This window comes from Podarcis bocagei (assembly GCF_964188305.1).
Source record: "Podarcis bocagei genome assembly, chromosome: 17".
Classification (NCBI taxonomy): domain Eukaryota; kingdom Metazoa; phylum Chordata; class Lepidosauria; order Squamata; family Lacertidae; genus Podarcis; species Podarcis bocagei.
Genome location: NC_138143.1, coordinates 8,133,364 through 8,161,176, shown reverse-complemented (window position 1 = coordinate 8,161,176; position 27,813 = coordinate 8,133,364). Strand labels below are relative to the sequence as shown.

At 45.6% G+C, this 27,813-nt stretch overlaps 1 protein-coding gene across 1 annotated transcript in view; it reads right to left on the bottom strand.

The window, feature by feature from the left end:
• Positions 1–27,813, bottom strand: part of CC2D1A (coiled-coil and C2 domain containing 1A) — a 49,501-nt gene that overhangs the window by 20,592 nt on the left and 1,096 nt on the right. Inside the window, exons 2-19 of the mRNA XM_081175839.1 lie at positions 27,078–27,186; positions 24,247–24,379; positions 23,277–23,386; positions 21,810–21,884; positions 20,728–20,865; positions 19,215–19,587; positions 17,430–17,554; positions 17,049–17,121; positions 14,239–14,355; positions 12,567–12,697; positions 11,201–11,273; positions 9,084–9,199; positions 7,052–7,196; positions 4,875–5,047; positions 3,452–3,574; positions 2,389–2,447; positions 1,147–1,263; positions 270–343 (exon numbers count right to left, since the gene is read on the bottom strand). Of these exons, the coding sequence (XP_081031965.1) occupies positions 270–343; positions 1,147–1,263; positions 2,389–2,447; positions 3,452–3,574; positions 4,875–5,047; positions 7,052–7,196; positions 9,084–9,199; positions 11,201–11,273; positions 12,567–12,697; positions 14,239–14,355; positions 17,049–17,121; positions 17,430–17,554; positions 19,215–19,587; positions 20,728–20,865; positions 21,810–21,884; positions 23,277–23,386; positions 24,247–24,379; positions 27,078–27,134 (2,212 nt within the window). The 5' untranslated portion in view covers positions 27,135–27,186. The remainder of the gene's footprint in view (positions 1–269; positions 344–1,146; positions 1,264–2,388; positions 2,448–3,451; positions 3,575–4,874; positions 5,048–7,051; positions 7,197–9,083; positions 9,200–11,200; positions 11,274–12,566; positions 12,698–14,238; positions 14,356–17,048; positions 17,122–17,429; positions 17,555–19,214; positions 19,588–20,727; positions 20,866–21,809; positions 21,885–23,276; positions 23,387–24,246; positions 24,380–27,077; positions 27,187–27,813) is intronic.

The window sequence follows — 27,813 nt, the reverse complement described above, 5'->3', positions numbered from 1 at the left end:
AGGCACCTAACTTTCTTCTGCCCGCCCCGCCTCCCCCCAGTTTGGCTTTAGACCAAACCTCCTGATGTTGCTGAGCTTCAGCTCCCAGCCAGCATGACCAATGGTCAGGGGTGAAGGGAGCAGCAGTTCAGCAATACCTGGGGAGTCACAGGCTCCCCAATCCCAACTGCTTTGTTCAACTTACAAGTAATGGTGGCAACAGGCATAGCAACTCCCACCCCCCACCCCCAAATTACGTTTTCAGAAACGGAAGCCGTTTCCTGCATTACCTGGAGGAGCTGGCAGGTTGATTCCTTTCACGACAGAAAGAACCATGTCGTTGCTGTTCAATTCTGGGAAAATCCTGCGAGGGGGGAAAGGAGAGGGCCAGCTTAAACTGAGGTGCTTTCAGTGAACAGGCCAGGATCTCACCATCACCAAACAAAGCGTCCGACTCCACCCACCTATTCCTACCATTCCAAAAAGAACACTCTGAAAGGCTTCATGTCTCTCTCTCACACACATATAAACATACGTGCTCTGGGCAAGAGCTGAGGTTTGAAACAGGTCAAGGCCCCGTTAATAAATCTTGGTTTGGCCTATGTGGGATTTAAAAAAAAATCCTCCTTTACTGAGAGCCGGTGTAGTGGTTAAGAGCGATAGACTGATAGATAATCTGGGGAACCGGGTTCGCTTCCCCGCTCCTCCACATGCAGCTGCTGGGTGACCTTGGGCCAGTCACACTTCTCTGAAGTCTCTCAGCCCCACTCACCTCACAGAGTGTTTGCTGTGGGGGAGGAAGGGAAAGGAGAATGTTAGCCGCTTTGAGACTCCTTAGGGTAGTGATAAAGCGGGATATCAAATCCAAACTCTTCTTATTGTTGTGGCTCTGAGAGAACCTAATCCTGCAAAGGAAAAGCCTGACCAATGGCTAGGGACTCAGCTACATGCATAAACATAAATCGCTTTATATGTGTTATAACACTGTAACACCAGATGGCCCTGTGGAGTCCCGCCTTTCACCAACGGGATTTCCCTGCATGAAGTTTACAACACATGTAACTGAATCACTTATTTGATGTGTCTAGATCCAGCCTAGGAAGGAGAGCCCCAAAAGCATTTGGCATCTAGCATTTGGGGCAAACTGCAAAGCAATGGCCCACATACTTGACCACACTGAAAGTCCGCTGCTCATAGTGATATTTGGGCAGTGGAAACCCCTTGGCGTGGGCTTGCTTTAAGATCTCCATGTTCTTTTTGCAGTCTTCAGCCATCTTCTCAAATCTGGAGAGGGGCAGATCAAAACAGTCAACTTAGTTTACAGGGTGATTCACGGAGTTCAAATAAGTTTTCTTAGCACATTGTAGATAACTTTGAGCCATAAAAGAAGAGCTATGAGAACTTTGTTAAGCATGAAGAAATAGTTGGAGTAGACAGGATGTGTTGGAAAGCTTCAGCCAATGAGAATTCAGAAACAGCTGGGATCTTGGTTAAGCAACAGCCCAAAGAATTCAGCACAAGAGAGTTAACTTGGATGCTAGCAAACAGAAGCAGTATTTTCAGAAAACAGCCAAAACTGGAAGCCCTCCAACCGTAACTGACTGGCAGCACACACAGATGTCTGGGAACAAGCTATGTTTTGAGAACAGGGTCAGAAAAATAGAACATTCCATGCAGAACAGCTAGCTTTGCACTAGAGTGCTGGTTATGGATTTCATTAGGCAGTAGCAAAAACAAATTGCGCCATGAACTGAGCAACGTAGCAATGAGCAAAAATGTCATACTATAAAAGTGATGTGTGGAAATGGACTTTAAGAGGAGCAGCATGTGGCAGACATTCTATATTCCCTGAAGGAAGAAACGCATGTAACCTTAGATATAAATCATGAAAGCTTGTTCTACTTGCGACCTTTATTTACCCCCCTCTTCAATGAATTCCCATCACTTGCTTTGGGAATCCTCTTGCTTGTTTTAAAACACAAATGAACCTTTTCAATGACTTGCCTCAGCCTAGATGCAGAAGATACAGGGAACCAGGCAGAGGGCCTTCTCGGTAGCGGCACCCATCCTGTGGAACGCCCTCCCACCAGATGTCAAAGAGAAAAACAACTACCAGACTTTTAGAAGACATCTGAAGGCAGCCCTGTTTAGGAAGGTTTTAATGTTTGACAGACTACTGTATTTTAATATTTTGTTGGAAGCCGCCAAGAGTGGCTGGGGAAACCCAGCCAGATGGGTGGTAAGTAAGTAAGTAAGTAAATAAATAAATATCATCATCATCATCATCATCATTATCACCATCATCTAAGGAGAGTACCTGCTGCGGGTGTTGCTGGCCAACACAGGCCACAGATTTAGGCAAGAGAGCAGAGGAAGGGAAGGGTATTGCTCAGTTGCCATCACACTTACTTGGTAGTTTCTGCGATATTTCCTAAATGGGTGAACTGCTTGGAGAAACTCACGCACATCTGGAACAAAAAAGAAAGGAAAAGGAGGGAGTCACATCAGGAGCAGGCAGGCACGATCCTGGCTCCCTCCCATGGGTCATGCACCTTTGCAGTCAAATGCCTTAAATTCCACCCCTTAATAAGCAAGTTCCAGCCCTTATATGGCCAGAGTATGCAGACTATCTTCTCCAGGAACCCAGAAGCCACTTGCATCTTAATAATATAGCCCATCCATTGCTCATCATTTACTTAATACTCGGGTAGCTGCAGAAAGTCCATACGGGGCCACACCAACAGTCCCTTCTGATGTATATATTCAAACACACACATACACCCCCCATATGTAAATAGGAGAGAGATGCAAGCAAGAAATACAGCTGCTGCCATTATGTCAGGTTTGCCCTCTCCCTCCCTTGCTGGATCAGACCTACAGTGGTACCTTGGGTTAAGAACTTAATTCGTTCCGGAGGTCCGTTCTTAACCTGAAACTGTTCTTAACCTGAAGCACCACTTTAGCTAATGGGGCTTCCCACTGCTGCCACGCAGCTGGAGCACGATTGCTGTTCTCATCCTGAAGCAAAGTTCTTAAACCAAGGTACTATTTCTGGGTTAGCGGAGTCTGTAACCTGAAGCTTCTGTAACCTGAAGCGTCTGTAACCTGAAGCGTATGTAACCCAAGGTACCACTGTATTAGTGTCCGTCTAATCCAATATCCTGTTTCCAACTATGCTCCACCGACCAAACGTTTCCAGGAAGCCCACCAGAATGGCATGAAGGCCACAGCCCTCCCACCTTATTTTGCTCCCAGGATACGGCAGGTGTAACAAGTGTGATGATTTCAATAAGAATGATTGACTGCCATCCTCGTATGCCTTGTCTCGCATCTGGTGGGGCTTCCAGGAAAAGGAGGAAGAAACCTTTCTAGTTTAAAAGGATAGCCCTGCTCTCTCCGATTCCTTACTAATCTCCTCCAAAAGAGGCAAGAGGCTACAACATCCCTTAAAGCTTGGCTGTGCCCCACTTACCTCATGCTGCTGCCTCATAATTTTCACAAGCTCCATGTACTGGGCAGCCGTTTCTGGGGAGATGTTGGCTCCACGACGCTGCGCAAGTGTGAAGTCCTCCTTGTTCACAGGGGCTTGAGGCACCTGAAGGGAGAAAGTGCGTATTTGGGGGCGGGGGAAGTTAGTACCAGAATGAACCACTCCGAAAAGGGCTGCATCACCTCCATGAACAAAACACAAATCAGCACAGAGTGATCCTCTGCCTGTCAAACAGACCGGGGTTTCCCACAAAGGGAGCTCCCGATCCAAAACTGTGTGGATCTATAAGCTGGTCTGAAATGGGAGGTTTGCCTGCTGCCATCATTATACAGTAGTACCTCAGGTTAATAACTTAATTCATTCTGGAGGTCCGTTCTTAACCTGAAACTGTTCTTAACCTGAGGTACCACTTTAGCTAATGGGGCCTCATCCTGAAGCAAAGTTCTTAACCCGAGGTACTGTTTCCGGGTTAGCGGAGTCTGTAACCTGAAGCATCTGTAACCCAAGGTACCACTGTATATCTTTCAGCAAAAGGCAAAAAAACCCCACTTTATAACCAGGCCTTAGGCTTTTAACTAACTGGCCTTCTAGAAGTGGGTGGGGTATTTTTAATGCATCTCTTTTCCCTCTTGGTTTTAATATAACTATGTGGGGTTTATTGTGTTAGGTTGATTGTAAGTTGCTTCAGGTTCCCTTGGGTAAGAGAAAGGAACTCTCAAATTTAATTAATTCATTAATAACGAAGTGTCCCATGCCAAGCTTAACTGGCCCTCATTCAGCAACAGCACTAAGTCAAATGGGAGGACCGAAAAATTATTTTGCCCCACGCCAGTGGGTTCAAGAAGGGGCATTAGAGCAGGTTTTCCTTGGACACAGGCCAAACTGTCAGTCATAATGTAGCATAAAACAGAACAAAAGACCAGGCCTCCTGGATCAGACCAAGGGTCCATCTAGTAAATTTTCTGACTGGTATAATGCCTCTGGGAAAATCCTAAGCAGTGCATGAAGGCAACAGTCCCGCCCCCCTGCTATTTCCCCAGGATGATGTACTCAAGAGGTATACTCCCTCTGAACACAAATATTAGATATGATAGCTAAACAGAACCACCTATTTCCCACATATTTGTCAAATCCCATTACGCTCAGAATACAGACACTGAGGAATGCAAAAGATTGAAAGCATCAGGGCAAGATTTTTGTTCCAGCGCTCCACAGATGAGACCAGATTTATTTTTATTTTTAAAAATATGTCTCTCTGGCTCAGAACTCAGGTTCCGGAACTGGGACATAGTGACTGAAAAAGAACATTCATGCACTTCATGAGCTTTGAGCTGTTTTCTAACACAACTCTTTGACAGCACTTCAAGACATTTCCCAACCAGAGAGAAAGAGAGAATATGATTGCCTTGGTTATGTCGACCGGGAGCCCACTCTGTGATGCGTCAATCATGGGGTCCAGACCCTTGGCTTGACGCAAGAACATCTTGGCTCCCTCAATGTCATTCTGCTGCTTTGCTCTGAGAGCCGCCTGCATCAGCTGCTTCTTCCGGGTTTCCAGGAAAGTCAGCTGCTGTTGCGCTGCAGGGAGAAAGGAGACCCATCAGGCATGCCTCAAAGTCTCTTCTAAACAGACAATAAGGAGGTCTCAAATGGGCAAGGGTGTAAATCTTATTTCAGTACAGTGGTGCCCCGCAAGACGAATGCCTCGCAAGACGGAAAACTCGCTAGACGAAAGAGTTTTCCGTTTTGGAGGTGCTTTGCAAAACAAATCTCCTATGGGCTTGCTTCGCAAGACGACAATGTCTTGCGAGTTCCTGCTGGTTTTTTCCCCTCCCCCCTCTTTTTCTAAGCCGCTTATCAGCTGATCCGATCAGCAGATAAGCCGCTAAAAGCAGCTAAAAGCCGCTAATAGCGCTAAGCCGCTTATCAGCTGATCCGATCAGCAGATAAGCCTCTAATAGCGCTAACCCGCTTATCAGCTGATCCGATCAGCAGATAAGCTGCTAAAAGCCTCTAAAAGCCTCTAATAGCGCTAATTCGCTAATCCTTCAATGGGCTTGCTTTGCAAGACGAAAAAACCACTAGACGAAGAGAATCACAGAACGGATTCTTTTCGTCTTGCGAGGCACCACTGTACACTAACGTATGTCTGTGCATAAGCAAAACAGTCACTTTTTACAAGTAGCATCCTGGTAACATGAAAAGCATGTTTGCTCAGGAGACAGCAATAAATGCAGAGCCTATAATGAGTCTAGGCAGCCTTAGAAATAATAATAAAAAACCAGCCATTATCTTATCTCCAAGAGCAGCCAATAATGAATGCTACATTACACCAATTAAGAAATGGTCGTTCTCCTGTTGGGTTGGATTCCAAAACAGCAAAAAAAAGAGGAGCTGTTTGCTTCCATTGGAGAAAGTTTGGGGCTGTTGCAGAGAAAACAGTCCAAGGAACAGAGCCCAAGCTTCTCAATCTGTTGTTAGGTGGTCACTGCAAAGTCCTACCCACATGGCAGTGACTTTTGGGCTGTAAAATTCAGGGGAAAGTGGAATTGGGAAAAACAAAGTACCTCAATCAAAGAGGCACCAATCAGCCCAGGGATTGTTGCATAAATCAGGAACGTGGAACGTGCCACCAACATAGATTCTGTTGTTGCCTGACCTGCAATCTGGACCAACAGGAATCAATGTCGCCCAAGAAGCTTGAATGCCTGATACTGAAAAAAACCCCTCACACTGCTAATTTGAAAACACTCTGTCTGAAGAGTGACCAAATCATTTGTAAACTGTGGCTTGGCTTTGATGTCAAGAGCTCCTGTACAGACAGAATTGCCAAGGCAGAGAAGCTCCCAATGATTAAACCGTTTGTGTATCTAGGATGAGTGTGTCTACAAAATGAGTAATTTTATTCATAAAACACTACCCTGTCTTCAGTACTTGTGGTAAAAGGTAAAGGGACCCCTGGCCATTAGGTCCAGTCATGGCCGACTCTGGGGTTGCGGCGCTCATCTCGCTTTATTGGCCAAGGGAGCCGGCGTACAGCTTCCAGGTCATGTGGCCAGCATGACTAAGCCGCTTCTGGCGAACCAGAGCAGCACAGGGAAACACCGTTTACCTTCCCGCTGGAGTGGTACCTATTTATCTACTTGCACTTTGACGTACTTTCGAACTGCTAGGTTTGCAGGAACAGGGACCGAGCATCAGGAGCTCACCCCGTTGCGGGGATTTGAACCGCTGACCTTTTGATCAGCAAGTCCTAGGCTCTGTGGTTTAACCCACAGTGCCACCCGCGTCCCCAGTACTTGTGGTACTTTACAATAAAAAGCGAAAAGGGACACCACATAATCTAAACATTTCCCCCACCAGTCTAGACACCACCACACAGATGAGATCAAGCTTCTCTGAAAAATTGTCTCCTGTCACTGATATTCAGGCTGGTACATGAATTTACTTATTTTCCTTTTCCCTCATTGCCTCTCTTCTGTTTCGTATCAAGTCTCCTCACATCATAAGCCACTATTTTATATTATAAACCATGCTTATATTATGAATGAAAGGTAAACCAATAAATAAAAGTGGGGGTACCTTTTGTGTTGACCTTTGAGGCACTTTTACCTGCCCCCGTTGCCTTTGGAGCTGCAGGGGCGACTCGTGAGCCTGGCTGGGGTGGCAGCTTAGGCTGCGGTGAGCTGGCTGGTTTGGATGATGCAGGCTGGCTTGGGTGGTCAGGCTGAAAAAACAAGAGAGGAGATACATCCCCGAAAACATTACTTTGTGCAACGAAGAACCAACCTGACCCACAGGGAATCACTTGGGATATCAAGACAGTTGGAGAAGTCCAAACTCTGTTCATGACATAGCATTCAATCTTAAAACCTTGACTGCACAACCAGCTCTTAAAAGTAATGCTGTTGCCAGTACAGGTTCTCCCCCCACTCTTTTTTACATTTTTAAATTTTATTTTAATTTTATTTATTTACAATATAAATCCACCACAACTCAAATAAACAAATCCATCACCATTAGACAGAAACATAACATATAACAAACAATAAAACAAAAGACTTCCTTTATCCTGTACATGGCCTAATGTTTACTTCTTATGAACTGTTTCCTTTATGAGTTGTTATTACGATTATTCAAATTATGACTTATAAAACAAACAAACCACAAAGTCTCCTGCAGGCATTAATCGAAACAAGTCCAGATGTGTATTTTAGGGCACTGTTTTGTAAAGTACTCTTTACATTTTCCCCATTCTTTTTGAAATTCTTGTCTGGGGAGTCCCATAATTGCCTCTGGTAATCTATCCAATTCAATATAGTTTAATAATTTATCCTGCCATTCCGTTTTTGTTGGCACAAATTCTTTTTTCCAATTTCTGGCAATTAAGGTCATTGCCGCACCTGTGGCATAGAGGAATAATTCTGATCCTCTCTTGTTATACCTGTGTCCACTGGCCATAGGCCAGTACAGGCTCTTAATACATTTAATGAGCATCTGCAAGGGAAGACAACAATTCTGCTGAATGAATCTGGACTTGTAGGTACAATATGATGCGCTACAACTCAAGCTAAGGCTGCCACCTGCCACACTTCACTTGCCAAACTGAATTAGATCAACATGACCAAAAACTGAGCTCAGCATCACTGCGGCATCAAACATTGGGGGGGGGGGGAGTATGAGGAAGTGTCCTCCTTTGTGTGTCTTCACTGGCGGAGGAACAGAACTATGCTAGTAAAATCCAGGGGTCTTCTCTGTTACTTTAGAAGATTCCTTACTTTAGAAACCCTTCCCTAGAGTTGCCCACCTGGGTTGACTCTTATCCCAGATTTAAGACAACTTAGCAAGGCCTTCTTATTCAGGACTTTCTTTGGATCTGGTTGTGGAGTAGCTGTATCACATTGGTCTGATGGGTTGGCTTTAGAATCTATGGTTTTAAGATTGCTTTTATCAAGCTTCCATCCATCCACTCGCTTGCAACCAGTGCCCTTCCCTACTTGGGAACGTGCTCCTATCATTTTAATGTATTTTTTATCTTTGTTGAAAGCCGCCTAGAGTGGCAGGGTACAAATACATTATTATTATTATTATTATTATTATTATTATTATTATTATTATTATTATTATTATTATTACTATTATTATTATTATTCCCAAGCACCCAGCAGGAAGGTTGCTTTTCTCCATTTGAGGGAGACAGGGCTGAAGCAGCAAGGCACTGCTGTCACCTTCTGAAAAAGCCTAGTATGAGCAGGAGAGAAGATAAAGACTCAAGATCATTCACAAATCTGGGCAGCTTTCAAGCAAAGCCAAAATTTGTTGTAGATTGTTGTAATCCTTCTTCGAGAACCTGATGAAGCTGGTGAAGTGGTATGTACATACATTTTGAAATGAGAGCAAACTAAAACAGGCCTACAAAATCCTCCCCCGCCCCTCAAATAGATGTGTCTTGAGTACAAATAGTAGTTTCTAGCTACTCCCAAACTGCATTATATTCCAACAGTTCCGCTGGAGATGGTGTGATGTTGGGTGGTGGGATATTCTAGTCTAACCTATGACCAAGGCATGCTTCCCCACAAATTCATTCAGGACTTTGACTAGCACGCAACCCAACCTTTTTTGCCTCCTCAGCATCTTCATCCTCCTCATTGGCTAGTTTCATGGCTGTTTCGAGGATCCCCACAAAGCTTTGATCTCCTGAAGATTCCATTCCTTGGATTGGAGGGAACCCTGCCAAAGATGACATAGTGACTGATTAGAAGGCGAAAGCTATTGCTAAATGTCTGCATGCATATACCAGAGGTTGCTGAATTACAATTCCCATCATCCTGGGCCACTGGGCATGCTTGCTGGGGTTGATGGGAGATGTAGTTCAGAAACATCTGGAGGGCCAAAAGCTCAGTCTCATAACCTGCCTATTTATCCAACACATCCATAGCCTGAACATGGATCTATGGCACCCAGAAGTTTGTGTGTAAGCAAAGAATTTGGTACTGAGTGAAGAAGTCAGCTTCTTTGGGATCTGAGACCAGTTCTTTAAAAATTAAACACATTTCCAGCCCATGGCTATAAAGATACGGCTTGAAACTGAGGGCAATGTCTACTGAAATCTTTGAAGCCAGGAGGAAACAAGATTTCAAGTGGCCAAAGGTTTCACAGCCCCACTGCTCCTTGCTCCCTTTCTACAAGTAACAGAAATGCAAGCACATTTGTTCGAGCAAATGTGTAGTAAAGAAATCAGAGTTTGCAGTTATTCTACAGGAGTCAATGTGGAGGACATGGCCACGATTAGCACACTGTATTTATAACTTCTTTCCAACTACCTCTCAAAGCAGCCTATGCAAAATCCAGCAATGAAATATTAAAGATAACTGGGCATGTTGACGACAGTCCCTTCAATGTACATCAGGCTTCCTCAGCCTCGGCCCTCCAGATGTTTTGAGACTACATCATCCCATCATCCCTGACCACTGGTCCTGCTAGCTAGGGATCATGGGAGTCGTCAGCCAAAAACATCTGGAGGGCCGAGGTTGAGGAAGCCTGATGTACATGGTCAGGCTGAGTTTTTTGCTGGGTACCCCCTTTCCCTTCTTTATGGAGTTTCAGCTTTCAGCAAAGCAAACGCAATGCTAAAAACCCTGACCCTAATTGGGATAATGTGAAATAGGTGCCACTCACTTCAATGCGCTTTCCTTCCAAATAATTTTGCTTAGGGCTGCCACCTTCATCTGCAATCTTATCGATTGCCAGCTGAGCCCTTTGTCTCATTCTGGAGGGCACAAACTTTGCAGTTAGAAGCATAGGGAGGAATTCAACACAGCACTAAGCAGATAGCTCCATCAGCGCAAGCATTTCTTGCTTGCCTGATGGAATCATCTGACCTCTCCTCTTTCTACATGCTGTTTTGGGGGTTTTCCCAACTCCCCAGAGCCAACTTGGGGGGATGCAGGGAGTGCATGAGTTGGGGTGGCGACCCCTCTTGTGCTAGAAGATGTTTTGATGTGGGCATCTATTGGCGGGGCTTCTTATAATGCCCAAGATCTCCCTGTGTGATGGAAGCTTAAGCTGGAAACCAAGAAGAAAACTCAGAAGAGCCATCTATTTAGATCAGGCATAGCCAAACTTGGCCCTCCAGCTGTTTTGGGACTACAATTCCCATCATCCCTGACCACTGGTCCTGTTAGCTAGGGGTGATGGGAGTTGTAGTCCCAAAACCTCTGGAAGGCCATGTTTGGCCACGCCTGATTTAGATAGAGTTACTTTGGAGTTACTTTGGGACGCGGGTGGCGCTGTGGGTTAAACCACAGAGCCAAGGACTTGCCGATCGGAAGGTCAGCGGTTCGAATCCCCGCGATGGGGTGAGCTCCCGTTGCTCGGTCCCTGCTCCTGGCAACCTAGCAGTTCGAAAGCATGTCAAAGTGCAAGTAGATAAATAGGTACCGCTCTGGCAGGAAGGTAAACGGCGTTTCCGTGCGCTGCTCTGGTTCGCCAGGAGCGGCTTAGTCATGCTGGCCACATGACCCAGAAGATATACGCCGGCTCCCTCGGCCAATAAAGCGAGATGAGCGCCGCAACCCCAGAGTCGGTCACGACTGGACCTAATGGTCAGGGGTCCCTTTACCTTTTTTTTTACTTTGGGGTAACCTAACATGATGTTGCCACAAGAGGGCAGCATTTGCCAGATGCATCCTTGCCTCCCCAACTTCCATAACAAGATTGCAAGTTACATACCTGGGGGAACAGGGAGGTCAGCAAACTCAACAGGTTTTCCTGCCTTGTGAGCTCTGATGGCCTCTTGATATTGCTGAAGAGGGAAACAAAAACAGAAGCTGAAATCCCTAATTTGGGAGCATGGTCATTCTAGAAAAAGGGTGGGTAAAGGTACTTTTCTTGGGATAGTTGCAGCAAAAAACAAGGTCTGAGAGTATGCATATTTGCTTACATTAACAGGAACATTGTTAATCAAAGTAGTTGTTCTGCCTGTACACTCATTAAACACCTGTGCTTTAAACGGCAGTAACTTGGGTGGGTCTCATCCTAGAATCACCCAAATCCTGAGCTCATACCAGCTTGCTGCTTCTTGAGTTGTAAGTAGAATCAGTTCATCTTTTGGTATCTCTTGCCCTGCATTTGAATTTCTATTTTTTAACTTCGCTCATTCTGAACTGTTCTTTCAGTGCCACTTGGGTTTTAACACTTTTATCTCCAAGTCCTACAGATTTTACAAGAGTGTTGATCATTTTTAAGCAAAGCACAGACTGCATTGTTGAGCTGCTGTATGTTTTTAATCTACCGATGAAATTAACAGAAGGATTATAGTCAATCAGGAATCCTGATTGAGCTCAATTAGATAGGAGCACAAGGAGAACTTCAGAGAAATGAAAACTAGCTTTGGTTCTAGTCTGGCCTGCTTTCATCAATCAATCAAATTATTTATATACTGCCGTCTCATAAATATCAGGGCTGTGTACAACACCACTTATACAATAAAATATATGAAACCATTTAAAAACAGAACCTAATTGTTAAAATGACTGGATGTTAAGGGGTTTTAAACCTTTTGCTGCACCAGACAGGGGCAATAATACCAGGACAACATTAGCACACACTCTTCTGCCTCATCCTGCTCACCAAGGATGGGCAAAGAGACTCCCCAATTTATACTGAACTAAAAGCAGAATGGGTGGGAAGAAAATGTTGAGACATACGACTGCTGTGGGGGGTGATCCTTGAGGATTTCTCAGGGCCAGTAATTTCCCCAAAGAGTTACACAAGTGGTATGTGTGATGCAAACGCTCGTTATCGATCACAATTTCCAAATATAAAAATAAACAGAACCAACAGTTTAATTCAGTTCTACACCCGGAAACTGTGATTTTCTGCAAAAATCATCACGATTCTGTATCTGTTCATTAGGCGGCAAGAGGAAAATACTTATTAGCATATTCCAGCCACCATGAGCCCAGTTATGTTGCAGCAGGAAGCAAATTGCTTTTTCTCTATTTGCTCCTCGTAAGTATTGCCACAAGATCTGTGCTATGTAACATTTGAGCAGGAAAGCTAGCGAGCAAAAGCGTAAAGCAAGCAGGTCCCTCACCTTCACAATTCGCTCGTGCATCCTAGCCTTCCTGTCATCTCCTTTGCTCTTTGCCTGGGCTGCTGCTGTCTTGTATCTGTCCATCCTCTGCTGCAGTGCCTCCATAATATCTCGAGGAGGCGGGGGCACATCTGGAAACAAAGCAGACAATTCTATGTCAGTCCATTCTTGCATGCATGAAAGTGAGACTAGGAAGGGGTGGGTGGGTTGCTTATCTCAAACAAGGTGAGTGCCATGAAAGTTCACCCTCTCCCTTCAGCATCGCAGGCAGATGCATGGACAAATGTTGCTTGAGGAAGAAAAGCTGCAGAATATCCCCAGCAGTTGACGTCAGTACCTGATTAGCTAAATTTATATTCCTGGGAGTTTAGGACAGGAATTACTGCTTCTCATTCTGCATGGGTGGAAAGATGAATGGGTTCTCTTATTTATGACATCGTTTTGAAGATAAAAAAAGAGACAATATGCCATACTCCTCTCCAAACCGATCTTGCCTTCTTTAGAACCAAAGTTCTCAAACTGGTCTAAGCTCCATTCAGAAGGTCCGCTGAAATGCTGCACAATAGCCCATAATATCTGTACCTGGCCCTGCACATGACTGGTTTTTTTCTCCTGAGAGGGACCTGGGCCTTTATTTTTTACCAAGACCAAATATATCAACCAGAATGACAAGGCACTGGCTTTTCAAAATACAACACTCTAATTTTCCCCTAAAATTTAACCAGTCAAAGAAGTTCTTCACAGTGGCCTGACTGAAAGCCTATGATTTTCCCTTATACGGCACTGTTTTTAATTATGATGCTGGCACTATTTTTCTTTATCATTAAACCAGAAGCATAACCATCATCTTAGAAAAGTTAGCTTATGGCTGTTAAAATATGAGTTGTAGTTTTTTGTTCACTTGTGGAACTAAAATACTTTATTAGGTGGTCTTGTGAGGCCCTAAGTAATTTTCTAAAGGTCAGGGGAGGGGAAAGGAGATTGAAAACCACTACACTAGACATAAAAAACTATGTTTACTTAAAACTTCTACGTTGGGTTAAGATCAAAAGTCTCCTGGATCCTTTATTAGACTTGTAAGAGCACTTATCAATCATCTTCAGTCTGTCAAAAATATGCTTAAGACTGAACAGTTTCCACACATGACATATTTGTTAAAAAGATGGCCTTGATGAAAACTATTCTTTGAATTTGGGGGTCAGTGATACCAGGCAGATTTTTTTTTTTTTTTGCAGTTTTCTATTTTTCTGCCAAAATAAAAAAATCTTTTCAGAAGTTCATTAGCAACAGTGAGCAGATGCCAGCTGCAAATAATACTAGACAAACTTGGCAGTTTCAGTTTTAAAGCTTTACTAAATACAAGTAAAATAAACACGCTAAATCAGATCAGGAAAAATACCCAAATTCATCATGCAAAGTCCTATACAATTCTAGGGAATCAGATCTATTAACTCAGCAGAACTAGGCAAGTGACGTAAGAGGCCAGGCCTACTACAGGGTGAAGGCTGCACCCCAAGAGAACTTTTCCCACCTGCAGAAAAACTAGCAAGCAAAGCCCCAAAGAAAAAAGATGCAGAACGCTTATACTACAAGAAGCTGAGCTGCAGGCTCTGCACAGTGAAGCAATATTCTCAGGACAACTAGAAGCAAGAAAGTCTCACTGGGTTCTTACCTCCTGCACTTGAGACTCCCGGTGCCAGTGGGGTTGCAGCCTGTGCAAGAGGTGTTGTTGCTGTAGCTACAGGGGATTGTGGAACACTTGGGGACAACATCTCCTTGGGCAGCTGATCTGTGGGAGAAAAATAGCTAGCAGTTGCATGACAATAAGCCGATTCAGAATAGGCTGGCAGCGCCCTTCCCTACTGAAACCAGCAGTCAATGCGTCTTTCAGCAGGGGCTCTTCAATATAACACTTCTATGTTGCATTCTACCACCACCCTGCCCCAAACACCCATGGAGTGCTGAGCTATTAAGACCAAATGTTTGCAATGCCCCTGCTCCAATGCACTTTGCCCTGAGGGTTCAGAGCAGAAGAGAAACACAGCCTGGCCCCTGCCGTCAGCCAGGAGACCAAGAGCTGTTGAGTAGCAAGGGGTTGTGGTTTGTGTACAAGTACAGTGGTACCCCGCAAGACGAACGCCTCGCGAGACGAAAAACTCGCAAAACGAAAGGTTTTTTCGTTTTCGAGTTGCCTCGCAAGACGAATTTCCCTATGGGCTTGCTTCGCAAAACGAAGCTTGCCCCGGGGACAGCGGGTCTTCTCTTTTGAAGCAAGGGGCGGCGGGGAGATCGCTTCTCCCGGTGCTCCGAAGCGGGGCGGGGGGTGGGAACACCTTCCCCCGCCGCCCCGCTTCGGAACAGTGCTCCGAAGCTGGGCGGGGGGGTGGGAACACCTTCCCGCACCGCCCCGCTTCGGAACGGTGCTCCGAAGCTGGGTGGGGGGGTGGGGGGTGGGAACACCTTCCCCCACCGCCCCGCTTCGGAACGGTGCTCCGAAGCGGGGCGGGGGGGTGGGAACACCTTCCCCCGCCGCCCCGCTTCGGAACGGTGCTCCGAAGCGGGGCGGGGGGTGGGAACACCTTCCCCCGCCGCCCGGCTTCGGAACGGTGCTCCGAAGCGGGGCGGGGGGGTGGGAACACCTTCCCCCGCCGCCCGGCTTCGGAACGGTGCTCCGAAGCGGGGCGGGGGGTGGGAACACCTTCCCCCGCCGCCCCGCTTCGGAACGGTGCTCCGAAGCGGGGCGGGGGGGCGGGAACACCTTCTGAAGGCTGGCGGGGGGGCAAAAGTCTTTGTCCCCCCCGCCTGCCTTCCCAGGGGCTTTTAAATCGCCCCGGACAGCGGAGAAGTCCTCCGCTGTCCCGGGGCGATTTTAAAATGCCGCCCGCCAGCATTTTAAGATTGCCCGGATAGCGGAGAAGTCCTCCGCTGTCCCGGGGTTTTTTAAAATGTTGGGGGTGGGAAGAAAAGCCCTTATCCCCCCCCCCCCCAGCCTTCAGAAGAGGTCCGGGGACAGACTGTCCCCGGACCTGGTCTGAATGCGGTTTCCCTAGGAACGCATTAATTGATTTTCAATGCATTCCTATGGGAAACCGTGCATCACAAGATGAAAAAATCGCAAGACGAAGAGACTTGCGGAACGAATTAATTTCGTCTTGCGAGGCACCACTGTAGTGTGAGTATTACTGCAAACGATTGCAAGCCGCCTTGGGGATCATTCAATCCAAAGGCAGGGTAGGCCTGAGCTGTGAGCGAATCTCAGGGATTTTGTCTCCCTTTCTCAGGCTACAAGAAAGGGCAAGTCTCACCACTGAGCAGTCACCATACAAAGGCTTTCCTGTTTGTCTGAATGCCCCACCCCAGAAACAGAAAGGTAACAAGATTAAGACACAGACCAAACATTTAGAACAAGTGAAATTCATCTTGTTCCTGATAGTCCTTAAGACAAAGGATAAACACTCTCCTAGCCAAAAACATGCAATGATCTGGGATGTAACTTTTCACCAACGTAAGCAAAGATGAGATTCCATCCTTTTTAAGCAGTCTCAAGCTCCCTTCATGTGACTAGACCGTGATCATTCTGGAGGATGACCAACATGCCTTAGCTCTTCGTGTTAGCTTTGTGAGTAGAATAGTACAAATAAAGCACTTACAACTCGTTCCTATGCATGTCTATTAAGAAACAAGTCCTACTAAATTCATTGAGACACTCCTAGGTAATGTATACAAAGCTTCAGCCTGAGAGGATCCTTGGAAGAATTTGGCTTCCTGAAGACTGTGAAGCCAGTACTGGCTGCATCAGCTTTCGCTTTGCACCTGAGTTAGTAACCTTGAATGGGAGCTCAACTGGGGTGGCTGCTGCCATTGCCATCTTACCACCTTGCCATCTTTTCATGTTTGATGTTTGATTATGTTTTATATGTACTGTAAGCAGCTCAGAGTGGTTGGGGAAATCCAGCCAGATGGGAAGGGTATACAGTCATACCTCTAGTTACTTCCGGGTTTCGGCAATCGCGCTTTGCGCATGTACAGAAGCACCAAATCGCAACCCGTACATGCACAGACATGGGTTGCGAACGCTGTGGGTTGAGAACGTGCATCCCGCATGGATCACGTTCGCAAACCGTGTCCACTATAAATAAAATTATTATTACTACTACCAGAAGTCTTGTTAAGTTACCTGAATCAGGAGTGACTGTCCCGCAAGGATTATTTTAGAATTTTTGTAATGGCATGTGTTTCAGGTTGGGAAGACAGGAAACATCTGATTCAAGCGTTTCAACTCATAAAATATAACTGGGATTACATTTTGGATTAGCTAGCTATTTCATATTATGGAATTAATCAATGCACTTCTACCTGCTTTTTTACTAGAAGTAGAACTGGTGTGCCATATCTCTACAAGGAAGTTTGGTGGCAAATGATATGGAGAGAACCAAAGCTCATGCACAGGGGACACAACTTGGAACACCCAACTAGTCTTACCTGGAGGTGGAGGCAGATGACTGAGATCCACCGCCTCTCCTTTACCCACAGATGCTAAAAGAGGGTCAAGGCTCTGAAAAACATTACCATAAGCGTTACTTGTATAAATTCCCTATACAGGATTGCTTTCAGCAACTCCACACCCTCCAACATTTCTCCAATGAAAATAGGGACATCCCAAGGAAAAGCCAGACATTCTGGGATCAAATCAGAAATCGGGACAGCTTCTCTAAATCAGGGATGGCCCTGGAAAATAGGGACACTTGCGAGGGTCTGCAGAAAGAGATAGCAACTTTGGTGACGATCGTTCTCCCCACGGACCACTGTTTTTCCTGACCTCTTGCAAAAAGGACCTCTGTCTTGCTGTAGAAGTGCACTTACCTTGGCTATGCGGTAGTACTTAGTAGCCATTTCAGTGCTGCCTTCCTGTTTAGCTCGCAGAGCGGCCAGCTTGTATTCCCGCTGTCTGGCTTGCAGCAGCACCTGGGTACTAGAGCTTTTGGAATCTGAGGAGAAGCAGATTTTGCAAAGCGTTTTAAGTGTGTTCTGTAGTCCAAAAGGCTCCCAGAGCAGCTAACAGAGATCACCACTAGCAAGACAGTGATGCAGAACATGCTGTTGCACATCCCTGTCAAAGCGATCTGACAGACTGGGATCCAGAGAACAACTTGGGCTGTGTGTCCCTGTGAGATTCTTTTTCAGTCCTCCATCCCACATGGCATTAAACAAACTGCTCTTGAGGTTCCCATCAGTTTCAAAAGCAACTTGCCACGAGGATCAGCCGTTAGAGAAACACAAGGCAAAATGTAAGTGATGTGAGTGCATGCAGCAAACTGAAGGACTCTTGGCATCCTTGCCATTATGTTTGGGGCACAGGTTGTCTAAATAGGGTTTTAATTAGTGTATCTCTAAGTAAAATTTCTGTCCTGACCTTGTCACGGGGTTGGTTACAGCATCAAATGACATAAAGAAGAAATACAGTCATTAACCATGATGTATTAGCGTGGGGTTTTCTTTTCATTCATGTCACTCCCCCCCCCAACCCAATCCAAAGCGACTGGAAGTGGTGACACCACTTTTTAAAGTGTTGAAACTAAATTGTACCAGCCAAAACACAGCTAACTAGAGCAAGAAAAATAAAAAGGATAGCTCCTATTCATTGGGGCAGGGCAAAGAAAGAACCAAAGTTACATGATATTTATATATTTTAAAGAAAATAACTTTTTCCATTTTCTCTAGTACTTCAGTTGGTTTTGATTCAGTTTGTGATTTCTTGTTAGAAATCACAAAGCCCATTCCTATTGAGTTCTCTGACATCAAAGGTGGGTTGAAAGACTTAATGTGATTTGAAATAATGTGATATGATTTGCCTGTTAATAAAAATTATGTTTTTTTAAAAAAGAAAGAAAGACAGTAGAGTGTCCAAACCCATCCAATGAGCACCGTAAGAATTTGAACCTGGGGTCCCTGTTTAGGTCCTGTTTGTGACACCTACTTGACTACCAGGCTAAAAACAGTTCTGAAAAACAAGTCAAGGCTAAACATGGCTTTAACCCAGAGGTGGGGACCCCCTAGCCCTCCAGATGTTGCTAGACTATAACCCATATCATCCCGGTTGCTGGCCATGCTGATGGGACTTGGGAGTCCACAACAAACACCTGGAAGGCACCCCATCATTTTGCCCGGATACTGAGGTCCAGTGCCGAGGGTCTTCTGGCAGTTCCCTCGCTGCGAGAAGTCAACTTACAGGGAACCAGGCAGAGGACCTTCTTGGTAGTGGCACCCGCCCTGTGGAATGCCCTCCCTCCAGATGTCAAAGAGGACAAATACATCCAGACTTTTAGAAGACATCTGAAGGCAGCCCTGTTTAGGGAAGCTTTTAATGTTTAACAGACTATTGTATTTTAATATTTTGTTGGAAGCCGCCCACAGTGGCTGGGGAAACCCAGCCAGATGGGCGAGGTATAAACAATAAATTTATTATTATTATTATTAGGCAACCCCTCCTTTAACCCATGGTGAAATGTGTTTGTAATAATAATAATAATAATAATAATTTATACCCCACCCATCTGGCTGGGTTTCCACAGCTACCACAATCACCTATCAAACATCTCTCAAACATCTTGGTCTTTTTTATGCTGCATATTTGCATTTAGTACTAACCCAAAGAAGGGGAAGTTGCCACAGCGGCAGATTTTTCTTGTGGAGCCTCCGGGGATCTAAGTGACACAGGAGGAGCTGGAGAAATCTTTGGTTTTGGAAGTACTGGTGGTGGCAGCTTGGGGGATAGTTCAGGTAGAGGCAGCACTCGAGAAGGTGGTTGCTCAGGAGCCGCAGGAGTTGACTCTGGAGGAAGGTGATTGGCAGCAATTGTAGTTTCATCCAAGGCGGAGGAGACCTCTGAGGCTGGAGCTGTCTCCAAAGGAGAGCCCTGCTGCTGGGAATTTGAGACCTTTCCTGTAGACACTGGTGGAGGAATTTCATCTTCGTCAATCTTTTTGCCCTTCTTCACAGAGGTCAACAAGTTTTCCAGAGTCTGAGGGAAGAATGTATACAGTGTAACATGCACGTTTCAGAAACAAGCTAGTTCATCAGCTGAGAATGCCTCCAGAGGGCTTTTCCCACTCAGAAACCCATGTATTTCACACATACCAAAATATTTCCCCCCCACATCGCTCTAAAGCCTCCATCTGCGTCTTTAGAAAAATTTAAAAGAAATTCCCACTGGCTTCCTTTAAGTCTTCACATCCATCACATTGTTGCTCCTACCTTCAAGACTTCAAACTCTTGCTCAAACCTTTCCATTTTTTTTTACATCCTTGCTCATCTAATCAGACACAAGATCTCCTCATGTTTGGTACTGCTGCCTCCTATGTCTGCCAAGGCTGAAACTCTTTCCTTACACCCTAATGGTAAGGGCCAGTGCAGATGTAATGGCTTACTGTAGCTTAGAGATCAAGAGTGGACCCTGAGATTGCTTTCATCTCTCCCCTCTCCCCTCTAGTGCGAACCGGCAACAAGGTGCAGAGTCCTTTAAACCTCTCCACTGGTGGGTGGGACAGAGCCTGCTTCTCACCGCCAGCTAGCAGGAGCTGGTAGCAAGGTGCGTATTTACTCAAGTCTAATGCTCCATGAGACACGAGTTGCACTGTGGTCTAAACCACAGAGCCTAGGGCTTGCCGATCAGAAGGTTGGCGGTTCAAATCCCCGCAACGGGGTGAGTTCCCGTTGTTTGGTCCCTGTTCCTGCCCACCTAGCAGTTCGAAAGCATGTCAAAGTGCAAGTAGATAAATAGGTACCGCTCCAGCGGGAAGGTAAATAGCGTTTCCGTGCGCTGCTCTGGTTTGCCAGAAGCAGCTTAGACATGCTGGCCACGTGACCCGGAAGCTGTCTGCGGACAAACGCTGGCTCCCTTGGCCTATAGAGCGAGAAGAGCGCGCAACCCCAGAGTCATTTGTGACTGGACCTAACGGCCAGGGGTACCTTTACCTTTAATGTTCCATTGAATCTGATGTGCACCCAATTTTTGGCAGCATCATTTGGCAAAAAAGTGTGCATTAGACTTGAGTAAATACGGTATTAAAAAATTCAATTTCTGATAGTTTTTCATACAAAACCTAGAAGATCTGATTGCCAAATTTCAAAATTATATTTTGGTGAATATCTGGTGGCTTACCTTGATCCCCCTTTCATAGCGACGCACTTTGGAGCTTTCGTTGGCTTGCTTTGCGTTAGCAGCTGCAGCTTTGTACATGGCCAGTCTTTCTAGCAAAACGGATTCCGTGCTGCTGGAATCAGCAGGGGTATTATTTGTCTGGGAAAGCACGAAACAGACCATTTTTTCCCAGGGAAAAAACAAACCCAATCCCCACATTTGTCCACTCCTGATCTGTACAAGACATTGCACATCTGACGCCATGCCCCCCCCCGCCCCAACAGTTCCAGTCGCTGGGCAAGGAAGTAAGTGGCCTTGTCCCTCCACTCCCCTGCAGAAACACCCACCTGTCTGTGCACTATAATGCAGCTGGAGCAAGATCATTTTATAGAAGGACCTTTAAAGGCTGACCTTTAAAGCCCTAAACGGCCTCGGTCCAGTATACCTGAAGGAGCGTCTCCACCCCCACCTTCTGGGGGGCCACGGGTTAGCTCCCTCCCCTCCCTCCCTTAGTGCAAAGACCAACCAGCAAGTTCATGACTAAAGCAACATTTGAACATGGGACTCTCCAGATTACAGCTCTTCCCCTTAGCTACTACACACGTTCTTAGCAATCTCGACAGAGCTTTTGTTTTATGAGATACATGAGAGCTGGAAGTCCTGCTTACTGCTCCCTTGTATTTACAAGCAAGACTGCAAAATTGGCTACAGTGGTGCCCCGCAAGACGAATGCCTCGCAAGACGAAAAACTCGCTAGACGAAAGGGTTTTCCGTTTTTGCGTTGCTTCGCTAGACGAATTTCCCTATGGGCTTGCTTCGCAAGACGAAAACGTCTTGCGCTTTTTTTAAAAAGCCGCTTGAAGAGGCGCAGTTGCGACGGGCCGTGCTTCGCAAGACGAAAAACATCGCAAGACGAAAAGACTCGCGGAACGAATTCTTTTCGTCTTGCGAGGCACCACTGCACTGGCCTGTGGGTTATCAACTAGTGCTAACAAGTCCAAGGGAAAGAACGAAATTCTTCAACATCAGTTTCATTTGCAATTTAAAAAGTGCCCAACAAGAAGAAAAGAGGAAGAAACCCAAGCCAGAAGGGAGGTTCGCACCTTAACAGGAGCAGGAGAAAGTGTTGGAGCATCCTTGGTTTCAGCATCTTCCTCAAGGACTTCATTGAGTTCAGCCTACATGGAAGAGAACAATATTGATAATACATTCAAATTTTGTAGTCTTCAAGGAAAGACTGGCAAAATCTGAAGCAAAGCTTTATCTGCCCCCATCTTTCCCCTTTCTATCCCCTTTCCCCGCCAGCTGCGCCCCGCCAACCATAAGGTTGGCAGGCATGCAGCTTGCCTCCCAAGCCTCCTCAGGAGGAGAGGGATCCCCGCAGAGGCTTAGTATGGAAGCATAGCTGTCAACCTTCCCTTTTTTTGCGGGAAATTCCCTTATCTCAGCGCCGTTTCCTGCTGCTTCTCCGGATTGTTAGATATCCTGTAGACTGTCTCCGGGACAGGTGAGGCCGCTGATCCCTTATTTTCAAATCCGAAAGTTGACAGTTATGCTGCTGATCCCTTATTTTCGAGGCTGCTGATCCCTTATTTTCAAATCTGAAAGCTGACAGCTATGGATGGAAGCTGTGCCCCGCCAACCATATGGCTGGCGGGCACGCAACTTCCCTCCCAGGCCTCTGCGAGGATCACTCTCCCGAAGTGGCATGGGGGAAGAGTTGTCCCCCCCATGGCTGGCAGTGCGCAGCAAGGGCCACCCAAACACTACCTATGGTAATTTGGGGACGCTGGGCGGATTTTTCTTTTCCCCAAAAGATATTTATTAAAGTTTTTAAAATATAACAATAAAAAAAATAAAAAGAAACAAAATACAACATAAAAACAGTTTAAAAACAAATAATTTCCCATAACATATATTCCTTACGCTTATTTCCCCAGACCTCCTCATACCTCCCTTCTTTGTATTCCACTTCAATTTGTTAGTTCAGCAAATCCTTACCATTAAGCTTTTACCCATTTATAAACCTTTTTTTCATATCTCCTAAAGCATTACAGCTGGAAACCCCTTAGTTTCTATCCAACATCCTTCTAAAATTCATTAATTTTACAATATTTCTGTAAATAGCCTTTAAATTTCTTCCAGTCTTCTTTCACCAACTCTTCTCCCTGGTCTCGGATTCTGCCAGTCCGCTGGGCGGATATTTGAACCCGGGCGCCACATCTGCTAAAGACGGCCCTGGTACCATCCCTAGTTCCTCTCCTGCACATCTTCCCCAGAACATCCAATCGACTTCCGATCCATAATACCAACTGAAACTGTCTTTCCTGCACCCACAAACCACTTTTGTCTCCTCTCTCATTAATGCTTATATGCTTTCTATTATTCTCCTCCACATGCCCAGAACAACCTCCTGTTCTCTATTTAGCAGGCTTTCCCCTTCTTCTCAGAGGATCCGTCTTAGCCTGCCCCTGCCTCACCACTTTGGCAATTCCCTTCTCTATCCACGTAATACCACTGTCAGTCTCCAACCACCTCCTCCCCACAGTATCCTCCAAGAAATTTTTTACCAAGAGTTCGTCGTCATCTTCCAAATCTTCCTCTTCTACCCCATCCTCTTCGTCAAGGTCCTTCATGCAGAAAGCAGCCATTCTTTCAATAGCTTCCATTGGCAAAGGAGCTAGAGAGAAAAAGCAAACAACGGACCATTATCACATGTCACAAAATCAAGTCAAGATTGGTCCAAAAGGGATTTCAGAACAGGTTTTGAGACAACTGCAAATGCTTAGCGGAGAAAAATAATAATTAAATAAACAACAACAGAGCCATCAGAAGACCAGGGAAAAGGAGTACTCAGAGGAAAAGATTCTAGTTGTTTGCAACTTGCAAATTTTCAATAGATTCTTTCATCAAGCACTTGGGAGTAGTTGGACGTGTCTACTGGCTTTGCTTCAAAATGGTAAAGGAGGCCTTTGGCAAGGCCACAAGTAGAGTGTGAATGGGGGGGGGGAGAAGGGGTGCCCTCACTTGCAGTGAGGCCCCAAGATGCATGACTGGGGTCCATGCTGATGTGGGGAGAGGTCAACGGTGGTGGTGGCCAAGCCTAAGGTGAACTGTGGCATTGCCATCATTGCCATTGAAGTAGCAGGTGACCAATTCTTCTTGACAGTTACCCCAAGAAAGTAGTACAAAGTTCCTAGTACTGTTGCCCAAAACAATCACTGCTCAGCAGCATAAAGGTGGGGGCTGAGTGGGAAATTTGTGCAGCCTGAAGAGCCGTCTATAATATCCAATGGGAGGGATGGGAAATTCAGGATATTTCAAGAGTTCAAAGAAAGCACAGAGATAAAGAGGAAGGGAAGGACATGTTATAGGCAGCTTCCCTCTTTATTGCAGAGTTGGGTGACAGATTGTGTCTTGGAATCTGGAAGGGTCCCATGGGCTCCAGATGCACCCCATACACACAGTCACACACTCCATAGCACTCAAGTCACTTTCTTAAGCAACAGACAACACTACAAGGGCCTGGCAACCACTTACTTTTTCCATTTGGTTTCCGTTTTGGATCTGGCTGGCCTCCAACAATGGCCAGGAATTCAGCCTCCAGTTCGTGATCATCCTCCCCATCACTGGCCATCAAGCCTTCGGGTGAAAAATCCAACAGCAAACCCATCTACAGGAAATGAGGTACAACTTTGTCATGAAGAGTGCTGTAGACTTACTTTGTGATGTTCATGCTTTATGGATAGTATTTGTTGATACTGATCTTAGAGGGCCTTCTCGGTAGCGACGCCCACCTTGTGGAATGCCCTCCCATCAGATGTCAAGGAAATAAACAACTATCTGACTTTTAGAAGACATCTGAAAGCACCTTGGTTTAGGGAAGTTTTTAACGTTTGATCTTTTGTCGTGTTTTTAATATTCTGTTGGGAGCCGCCCAGAATTATTTTCCATATATTCAATAAATGTTTTCTGATCTTCTTTAAATGTATTTTCTTCCTGTTCTTATTCTATATGTTATGCCTCCTTTATCTGTGAGTTACAGAGAAGACTAATAATGGTAGACAAACTGCCTTTCTGGTAAGATATTGCCAGCATGTATAACCCTGCAGCAGGGTATAGAATGGCAATAGATGGAACGTGAGATGAAGTCTTGCCCCAATGGAACTTAGAGTTTCATTTCTCTGTAACAAGAGTAGTGTTCCTTCATAACCACAGAAGTAACCACACAAACCTGCCTGAATAATGTGCATGTTAGATCCAGAGATGCCAGAGAAATTATGTCAAGCTTGGATACAATATGGGGGTGTGTGTGTGCGTCTGAAGCTCACTTCAAAGAAGATATGTGTTTTACAACCTCTTTAGCTTTTCTAAAAAATACAGATTCCTTTAACTACCTCTTGCAGTGTAGAACAGAGACTTCTGCCTTAAATATTATTAAGCAATAATATGTGAGCATATTGTCTGGATACTTATTGCAACAAAAGTACTAGTTCTCAGGGGAACATAAATGACATTATGAGTCTACTGACAGAATTATATGTTGTTTTTACTATCAGAATTGATGCTACTCTACTGGCTACCATATTATTGGGGGCGTTTCTAACATTTAAATTGTCCTAATGTTGTACTTGATCTATTAACTGAACTTTCATTGCATCACAATTTTTACTTGTTGCACAGGAGCCTGGTGCCCTAGGCAAGTGCTCTTTCCCTTCCACTAGGGCCTATTTGATCAGCCCTTATTAATCCACCAGCTGAGGAAACACCTTTCAGAGGCTTCTCTATTTGCTAAGGAATGGTATGCCACTGTCACATACGTGAAGGATTTTCAACAGCGAGACTACACTGAAATATAATTTCCCTACATTATGCTGCTTTGCTCTGCCTACTGGAATCTAAAAGGGTGGACTAAACCAGTGTTTCCCAACCGGTGTTCCGCGGCACACGAGTGTGCCGTGAGACGTTGCCTCGTGTGCCGCGAGATGCCTGGAGGGAGGCAGGCGAGTCGGGCGGCGAGAGGCGGGGCGGCGGCGGCGAGGAGAGGCCGCGCCTCCTGCTGCTGCCTGGCGCTCCTCCTCGCAGCCGGCAGCGCTGCCTGGGCGCCTCCGCGTGACTCTGCCTCGCTGGGTTTGGTCTCCCAGCAGAGACGGGTCACACGCGCACCTCCCTCCCTCCCTCAGCCTGCGCGGAGGGAGAGCCAGAGAGAGGCATCGCTCCTGCGCGGCGGGAGAGGGAGCAGCCGGAGCGATGCCCCAAACGAGCTGAATTCCGAGCGAGGGACTGAGGGGGGAGGGAAAAAACTTTCACTTTCGTGCGTCCTCCCGGCGTGACGCTGCGCGCTGACGTCACGGGGCGGGGCTTTAATGGTGGTGTGCCGCGAGATTTTTTTTCAGTAAACAGGTGTGCCGTTGCCCAAAAAAGTTTGGGAAACACTGGACTAAACTCAGAACACACCCAAGTCACACCCACATTAACATCTTGGAAAACAGCTCCAGAACAAGGAAGCATTTTGCACAATAATTCCTCTCGCAAGCAGACTATGAACAAACTTGTTGCTCTGCCACACCTACCGCCAGTTTACAAAGCAGTGAAGAAGGCTCATCACACATTCTCTCCCACTTCTCACTCTGCCCCCTAACCACAACACAGCTGGGTCACAATCGTGCCAATTTTTTATTGGTGCAGCATCTAATGATACTGTTACAATTAAAATGCATCTTGTATCTTTAAACATGGTTTCAGTAAGCTGGAAACCCTAAAAAGCAGAAGCACTAGGGACAAATTGTGCATCTGGCAACCCAGTAAGTTAACATTTGTTAGAGACATTTATGCTTATGACAGAGTCATATACAATGCTTTTAAAAACATTATCAAACTTCTTTATTAGAGTCTATGCTCTTATTTTAAAAAGGTAAGTAAAGTTGTATTTTTAACCCAGTTAGATTGACTGTTAGCTTCACAGGTTGTACAACCTGAAAAAGTTGTGCTATTTGCAGATTTGCCTCTTTGGGGAGGGCCGGCCCCTCCATGCATGCATGGGGAATAGTGAGGCTTACAATAGGCTTAAGCTGGTATGGGCAACTAGAAACAGAAAGACTACAAAAGTCTTTCTGCAACATAAGCATGAGGAGACATTTACTCAGCAGCATTTAAAATTATATTGCTACAAAACAAGATTTCCTGTGGCAGAAGGATTACATACTATGGGCATAAAACAAGAGTGACAGAAGAGGACCTGTTGTGTGTACACATTGTTATTTCATAGTGCTCAAGATGTGAAAGTAGCATCTAACAGCCTAAAACAAAGTGATTTCAAGAAAGAGCACCTAAGACAGATCACACCACAGAAAAAGAGGATAGCAACTTACCTGTCTAGGTGTGGCAGCGCCTTTGCCTCCTGAAGGTGGCTTCCTGTTCCTGTTCATTTCTCTTTGTTCTGTTCTCAGTCAGTGCAAGACAGCATCAGGCCAGATGGAGCTGGATATTTTAATGGGATCAGTCAGAAGTTGTCCCTGTTTCCCTCATTCCAGTTATCCGCATTATCTCCCTCTTCTGCTGATGGTTGCCCAGCCCCCACTGCTTTTCCAAAGCGCTTCCGGAAAACCACAAGAGTGTTGCACACAACATGCGATATGTGGCACTAAGTCATGTTTTTCTCTTCTGTCTGGTGCCGTGCAGCCCAATCCTATGTGTGCTTACTTGCAAACAAATCCTGAAGCTCATTGCAGTGCCAACACTAATCACATACATTGGTTCCATTGAATTCAGTACGGCTGAAATCACCGGGAATAAGCCTCAATAGGATTTACTGCCAAGCTAATGCACATAACATCGGGCTACTAAGCCCACTGCCACTGCTTTCCATCTTACTCGCCTCAAATGCCTACACTACTATGCCTGTCTTATCTGTCTGCCCACATCACTCCTAGCCAGCCACAGTTTTATTATTTGTTTGTTTGTTTGACTGATTTATATACCACCCTTCATCCAAGGCTCAAAGGGCGGTTTACAGAATAAAAACACAAACAACATAATAACAAACACAACACTAGCCCCACATACTTTCCCTCCCCTTCTTTCACTCTTAGGAGAAAGGCTCACCAT